Genomic DNA, 8,295 nt, shown 5'->3' on the forward strand with positions numbered 1-8,295 from the left:
GAATTACAGGCATGAGCCACTGTGCCTGGCATCCTCAGTGGTTTTTTAAGAGTATTTTTTTTACTCCACTTTTAAGACTGAACAAGAAAATGTTGCATATTTCTATTTTTTTTGAGACAGAGTCTTGTTGTTGTTGCCCAGGCTGGAGTGCAATGGTGCGTTCTTGGCTCACCACAACCTTTGCCTCCTGGGTTCAAGCGATTCTCCTGCCTCAGCCTCCTGAGTAGCTGGGATTACAGGCATGTGCCACCACACCCGGCTTATTTTATATTTTTAGTAGAGATTGGGTTTCTCCGTGTTGGTCAGGCTGGTCGCAAACTTCCGGCCTCAGGTGATCCACCTGCCTCAGCCTCCCAGAGTGCAGGGATTACAGGTGTGAGCCACCGCTCCAGGCTTTGCATATTTCTGGGTTAGGTCTCCAAAGCCACTAAATCTTTCAAAGTAAAATGGTAACTCTTTCATATGACCTGTACTTTTTCTCTATTTTGTTGGTTTTGTTTCGGCTAGCTAGATAGACGATCAGCTGAACACTCTCTTGAAGGAGTTCCAGCTAACAGAGGAGAACACTAAGCTCCGATATCTCACCTGTTCTCTCATTGAAGACATAGCCGCCGCATATTTTCCGGACTGCGTAGTCAGACCCTTTGGCTCCTCAGTCAATACTTTCGGGAAGTTAGGATGTGATTTGGACATGTTTTTGGATCTAGATGAAACCCGAAACCTCAGCACTCACAAGGTAAGTGTATTTCTCTTGACCACTATAATCATTTAAAGTTCAGAAAGTAGAAAAAGAAAAATCTTTGAACTTCATAAAATAAAACTGTTGATTTCTAAACTTATTAAACATTGTCGTTAAAGAATAAGGTATATTTGTTATTGATTCTTTGGAATTGTAACGTCTTTCTTTGTATTGTTCTTTGTGATCATTTTTGTGAATATTCTGTACATATGCAATCAGAGAGTTAATTCTTTTCAAGGGTTCAGAAATTTTTCAGTTAGGTCAAAGTTGCCTATTTTGTTATTCAATTATGTATCTTAACTAATTTTTTCTTTTTAACCTCGTAATCTAGTTACTGAGATGTTTTTACATCTCATGATTCTTGGTTTTGTTAATTTCTTTTTAAAATTCTTTTGATTTTTGTTTTATCCAAAGGCTATATTAGCTACATATAGGTACATGATTATTATATTTCCTTATTGGACTGTTTTGTTGTATCCCTCACATTGCTTTTTTCATTTCTATAAATGCTTTTGTCTTAAGTTCTATTTTATTTGTTAATATGGCCGCTTGATATTTGTCTCACATCTTCTGTTTCTTTATTTTCAGCCTTTATGTATGTTATTTTAGTTTGGGCGTATCTCTTATAAATAGCAGTATGCTTTTACTCCTGTCTATCAGTCTTTGAGTTCAATGTTTATTGTTACTACTGATCATTCTTAGACTAATTTCTCCTGTTTTATTTTTTATTTCCTATTTTCTGTGCTTTTGCTTTTCACTGTTTTTTTTTTTTTCTGAGGCGGAGTCTCGCTCTGTTGCCTAGGCTGGAGTGCAGTGGTGTAATGTGGGCTCACTGCAGCCTCCGCCTCCCAGGTTCAAGTGATTGTCCTGCCTCAACCTCCTGAGTAGCTGGGATTACAGGTGCTTGCTACCACACCCAGCTGATTTTTGTAGTTTTTTAGTAGAGATGGGGTTTTACGTCCTTGGTCAGGCTGGTTTCAAACTCCTGACCTCAGGTGATCTACCCCCCTTGGCCTCCTAAAGTGCTGGGATTGCAGGCATGAGCCACCATGCCCAGCAACTTTTCACTTTCTTTCTTCCTTTTATTAGATTACTCCTACTTTATTCCTGTACTTCCTTCTTACCCCTTTTTTTTCTCTTACAAGTTTGGATATTATTTCTTCCATTTATGTTCTCTTTAGCATGCATGTCTAACGGTAAAAGTAACCAGTATCTCTTCCATCCTCCCAAACGATATAAAGGACGCCTTAATTTAATTACACTGTTGAAAAAGCTATTTATTTTTATTTTATTTTATTGTTTTTTATTATTATAATTTAAGTTCTAGGGTACATGTGCACAACGTGCAGGTTTGTTACATATGTATATGTGTGCCATGTTGGTGTGCTGCACCCATTAACTCATCATTTACATTAGGTACGTCTCCTAATGCTATCCCTCCCACCTCCCTCCACTGCACAACAGGCCCCAGTGTGTGATGTTCCTCTTCCTGTGTCCAGGTGTTCTCATTGTTTAATTCCCACCTATGAGTGAGAACATGTGGTGTTTGGTTTTCTGTCCTTGCAATAGTTTGCTGAGAATGATGGTTTCCAGCTTCATCCATGTCCCTACAAAGGACATGAACTCATCCTATTTTTATTTTTATTTTTTTGTTGGAGACGGAGTCTCTTGCTTTGTTGCCCAGGCTGGAATACAGTGACATGATTTCAGCGCACTGCAACTTCCGCCTCCCGGGTTCAAACAATTCTCCTGTCTCAGCCTCCCAAGTAGCTGGGACTGCAGGCAGATCCCACCATGCCTGACTAATTTTTGTGTTTTAGTAGAGACAGGGATTCACTGTATTGGTCAGGCTGGTCTTGAACTCCTGACCTCAGGTGATCCACCCACCTCAGCCTCCCAAAGTGCTGGGATTATAGGTGTGACTCACCACACCCAGCCAAGGCTATGTGTTTTTATACAATGTTTATTTTCTATGGCTCTATCTTTTCTTACATCTTTCAAACTAGTAATGAACATCAGTCTTTATGTGGATGTCCAGTTGATTCTTCAAACAATGTTTTGAAACAGCTTATGTTCATCCTCCTACAAATGTGCTAAGTTCTTATAACAGTTCTGTATGTTTCACATGTTAATTAGTGGCATTTTAGCTTTGCTAACCATCTTTTAATTCTGCTTCTAAGTTGTTATCTTTTGTATTCATAATTTCACAGTCCCTTATAAACTCTCACTTAGATTATTATAACTACATTCCTTGTGTCATGCCTTGGTATTTCAACCTTCAGTCTTTGTTGGAGTTACCTTCACTCACAGTTTGAATTTTCCCACAAACTTAGAATGCTTCTTTTCTTTAGCATAGTATTGAAATCCTCTGTCTCTTAATTAATTTTAGTCATCGTTTCTCAGTATATATTGTTACATAGCCAATTTTCCAACAACATTGTTTTTGTTTTTCTTTTTTTGAGACAGAGCTTTGTTCTGTCACCCAGGCTGGAGTGCAGTGGCATGATCTTGGCCCACTGCAATCTCTGCCTCCTGGGTTCAAGCAATTCTCCTGCCTCAGCCTCATGTGTAGCTGTGGGCGCATGCCACCACTCCCAGCTAATTTTTGTATTTTTAATAGAGATGGGGTATCGCCATGTTGGCCGGGCTGGTCCGGAACTCCTGACTTCAGGTGATTCACACACTTCGGCCTCCCAAAGTGCTGGGATTACAGGCTTGAGCCACCATGCCCGGCCCCAACCACATTGTTTAATTAACATTTCCAGTAATAGAAGGCACTTGTAAATATCGTAATGATCAAACAGTTGTTCTGTGCCTTCACTCAGGAGTGCACCTTCCCTCCATTCCCCAACTGTCATTCTTAACACAGCTTTCAAGGTCTGGTTCTAATTCTACCTTCTTGAAACCACCCTTGATTTTTTTCTCCACTCTAGCCAAAAGTAATCACTCCTTTTTTGTAGTATCTTGCTGGTATTTCTATCTGTCTTCAAATTTCTTCTGTCATGTTTAGTGAATAGCTGATGTGTATGTCTCCCGCTATATCATAAACTTGGGCAGATAGGAATCATGTCTGTTCATATACTTATTCCACAGTACTGTGTACTTAATTTGCTCACCATATGCTTATTGAATTGAAACTAGCCAGGAGTAGGAAAGAGATAAAAATTAAATGGGTCAGTTTTATTATTATTATTATTATTATTACTATTTTGAGATGATATCTTTTTCGCCCAGGCTAGAGTGCAATGGCATGATCTCAGCTCGCTGCAACCTCTACCTCCTGGGCTCAGGCAATTCTCCTGCCTCACCCTCCTGAGTAATTGGAACTACAGGCTTACACCGCTGCTCCCAGCTAATTTTTTTTAGAGATAGTGTTTCACCATGTTGCCCAGGGTAGTCTCGAACTCCTGAGTTCAGGTGATCCACCCACCTTGGCCTCCCCAAGTGCTGGGATCACAGGGATTATAGGCGTGAGCCACCGCACCCGGCCTGGATCAGATTAAGACTAACATGTACTTGAAAATGTATTAAGTTCCTGGCAGGGGCACTTCAATTACGTTAGGCTGTCTTAAATAAAGGACTAACTGAATAATCAAGGAGCATAACAGTGTGTTGTAATGGTTTAAAAAGCCTGGGTTCTGGCACCAAGCTGCAGAATTTTAATTCTACTTACTAGTAATGTGATCCCGGGTAAGCTATTTACCTTCTCTCTGCCTCAATTGTCCTAACTATAAAATTGGAATGGTGTTATAGCACATATCTCATACAATGTTTGAGAGGATTTATTGAGTTAGTATGTGTGAAGCATTTAGAACAGTGCTTATGGCACATAGTAAGTGTTCAAATGTTGACCACCATCAGCAGCAATTTAATTTTACTGTTATGTAAGTAGGAAGCAAAATTTTTTCTTTGGTGGAAACGGGGAGGAGTTAGAAACTTACTTCTTTTTTTTAAATTTATTTTTATTTTTATTTTTTGTTGACATGGGGTTTCACCATGGTACCCAGGATAGTTTCGAATACCTGAGCTACGATCCGCCTGCCTCAGCCTCCCAAAGTGCTGAGATGATAGGTGCGAGCCACTGCACCTGGCCTAGAAACTTTTAGTTGAGTCTTACTCTTAGATTTCTGAGGTATAGAGGTATTTAGAAAAAGATGTTTTAAAGACAGTGTTCCAGTCTTACTAAACAATTTGGCATTTTCGGCCGGGCACAGTGGCTCAAGCCTGTAACCTAGCACTTTGGGAGGCCAAGGTGGGTGGATCACCTGAGGTCAGGAGTTCGAGACCAGCCTGGCCAATGTGGTGAAACCCTGTCTCTACTAAAAATGCAAAAACTGGGCGTGGTGGCGGGCACCTGTAATCCCAGATACTCAGGAGGCTGAGGCAGGAGAATTGCTTGAACCCAGGGTGGGCAGAGGTTGCAGTGAGCCGAGATCACGCCACCTCACTCCAGCATGGGCGAAAGAGCAAGACTCTGTCACACACACACAAAAATAACCAGAATTTGGCATTTTGTATGTTGGTTTAAATTAGGAAAGTGTTGTTCTAAACATACATGTGCTTATTTAAGGTTTTTTTGGAAATATGTTTTTGTTCAAGATTATAATAGCTTTGCTAGTAAAAATATTAAAAATAAAATACAATTAAAAAATATAAGCACCTTACATTCATCAGATTCATTAAAACTTCTTTGACTACTTTCTGCATTCATGAGCTCTTCTCTTACCTTTTGGTTCTTTGGTATCTTTTCGCACTACACCTTGCTTTATAATTCTTTGTGTGTGTGTTTTATTCCTCAACCCAATCTGAGGGGAGTTAGGAAGAGTGTGTTAGACTTTTTTGCATGTCTTATGGCACTATGTATGATATCCTATGCACAATAGGGACTGAAATTATTTGCTAATGAATAAATGAAAGTTACTTACGGCTGGGTGTGGTGGCTCACGCCTGTAATCCCAGCACTTTGGGAAAAGGCCAAGATGGGCGGATCTCCTGAGGTCAGGAGTTCAAGGCCAGCCTGGTCAACATGGTGAAACCCCCCTCTCCACAAAAATATGAAAATTAGCTGGGCATGATGGCGGGTGCCTGTAATCCCACCTGTTCGGGAGGCTGAGCTTGAATCCGAGAGGCGGAGGTTGTAGTGAGCCAAGATTGTGCTGCTATACTCCAGCCTGGGCGACAGAGCAAGACTCCATCTCAAAAAAAAGAAAGGAAAAAAAAAGAAGGAAAGTTATTTGCTAACTGAAATAGTAATTTTAATGTTCATAAATTTTTTGGTGTATAAAAGTTGCTTACATGTGAAAATATGTCACCTGACGTATCACAAAGATTATGTTAGCACAAAATCCTAAACTAAAATCTGCCTTTGGTCTTTCCTTCAGTTTTGCTTTTTCTTACAGAGTTCTATATCTTAGAGGACTTAGGTAATAAAAGTAAGAATTAAATGGCTAAGTCTTGAGTACTGCTTTCTGTTATCTGAATGATTGCTGTGGACAGTGTGCTTAACTTCTGTTTTTTCTTTATCAGATGATTTGCTAATAAATAGTGCTATAGGAATAGCACATATTAATAGGAATTATTTATGGATCTGTCTCTGAAGAGTTTTTCTAGTTTTTATTTATTTAATAGAGGACAGTCATTTTTGAGAATATCTTTCCTTTGCTCATAATAAGTATAATTTTCATCTAAATTTTCCCTGAAAGCAGTATTTTATTTCTGTACTGAGTCCTTGTGATTCTTCGTGGCTTGCATTTTTAGTCAGGTTAGGCTTAGTGATGCTTTGGTAACAACCCCTGTATCTCACAGATCTCAGTGGCTTAACACATCACCTGTTTATCTGTGGCTGAGGTTATATGTCATAGCAGGTCAGCAGGGGCACTCTAGACATTATAGTAGTTCAAGCACCCAGGCTGACCAGTGTTTCATCTCCACCTGCACACCATCACTGAACAGTGGAAAGGCAAAGTGAAGAATTGAGGATTGGCTCTCGAAGTTTCTGCCTGGAAGTGATACTTAAAACCCTGCTCACATTTCACTGGCCAAAGCAAATCACATGACTTTGATTAACCTTAGAGGGGCAAGAACATGAAATCTTCCAAATGCCGAGAAAGGTGATACAGAACATTTGGTGAGCAGCTTCAATAACTACCGCACTCCTGCTCATGGTTCACAGTTCACCAGTTTCCTGCACCCGGTTCCATTATTCAGAGCTGTTTTTTTTGTCATTTTTTACTTCTGTTACCTCAAGGATTTTATTCTCTCATTTATAGTACTTAATTTAAAAAAATCTCTATCACCTTTCTTCTGAGTGATTCTAATCCTTCTGTTGCTTCTGAGATTGAGTCCACCATGACTCCTCCTGATGTAGTCTAATATTGCTTTCTCACTGGACCTCCTTTTGCCTTCCTGACCCCAAATCCGTCTTTGCTTTTGTTTGGATTCCTATTCCTAACATAAATTGTGTGTGTTTGTATTTTAAAATAGAATGGACAGGGAAATAGGTTATGAAGGTAAATTACAACAAAATGGCTAAGGAAGAATCTTGAAATTTTAATTTTTTAAAGGAAATTTATTTTTAGTCCTTAAATAAATGACAAATCAATAGAGATAATACCACATTTATTTGTAGGAATTGTATACAGTGATTAAGCTGTTTTTTTCTGATTATAAAGTGATAGATATAGAAATATATAATGTTAAGTATCTCTGACGGTCCCACTGCCTCCAGAGATAACCCAGTGAATAATTTAATATATTCTGGATTTTTTTCCTTTGTGTATATAAATTTTTTTTTAAAGAAAAAACTCAGAACATAATCTTTACAGATAATAACTTTATCTATACAAATTATAACTTCATTTTTTTTCCCCATTAGTAGTGTCTTGGCAGTTCAATCTACTGTATCACCCTCAGTGGCTGCAAAATACTCCATTGAATGGATGTACCATAATTTATTTAACTAGTACTCTTTTTGTTAGATAATGAGGGTGGTATCTTTTTTTTTTCCCTCTTTCAGTGACGGTACCAAATCCTAGGCACTGGACCACTAGGGAACTTTTCCCCTGTTTATTGCCAACTATATGTTAGTGAGTATTCTTTGATTATACGTAACAGAAATAACATGAACTAGCTTAAACAAATAAAGAAGTAGAGGAGGCATCATAGAACCCAGGGCCAGGAATATGGATGAGTCTTAGGAAAAGACTAGAAGTAAGAAGTGTAAACCATCAGGAACCCAGGAAGTGGCCGGGCCCAGTGCTTCATGCCTGTAATCATAGCACTTTGGGAGGCTGCAGCAGGAGGATCACTTGAGCTTGGGAGTTCGAGACCAGCCTGGGCAACATAGGCTGGGCGAGACCGCATCTCTACTAAAAACAAAAAAATTAGCCAGGTGTGCTGGTGTGTACCTGTAGTTCCAGCTACTCTGAAGGTTGAAGCTGGAGGATTGCTTGAGTCTAGGAGGTTGAGGCTGCAGTGAGCTATGGTTGCACCACTGCTGCACTCCAGCCTGGGTGGCAGAGTGATACCTTCTTTTTTTTTTTTTTTTTTTTTTTTTT

General features: G+C 39.3%; 1 protein-coding gene across 1 annotated transcript in view; it reads left to right on the top strand.

The window, feature by feature from the left end:
• Positions 1-8,295, top strand: part of MTPAP (mitochondrial poly(A) polymerase) — a 44,429-nt gene that overhangs the window by 19,589 nt on the left and 16,545 nt on the right. The window contains exon 4 of the mRNA XM_011977326.1: positions 512-736. Within this exon, the coding sequence (XP_011832716.1) occupies positions 512-736 (225 nt within the window). The remainder of the gene's footprint in view (positions 1-511; positions 737-8,295) is intronic.

The sequence above is a fragment of the Mandrillus leucophaeus genome, unplaced genomic scaffold (assembly GCF_000951045.1).
Source record: "Mandrillus leucophaeus isolate KB7577 unplaced genomic scaffold, Mleu.le_1.0 Scaffold178, whole genome shotgun sequence".
Lineage (NCBI taxonomy): Eukaryota > Metazoa > Chordata > Mammalia > Primates > Cercopithecidae > Mandrillus > Mandrillus leucophaeus.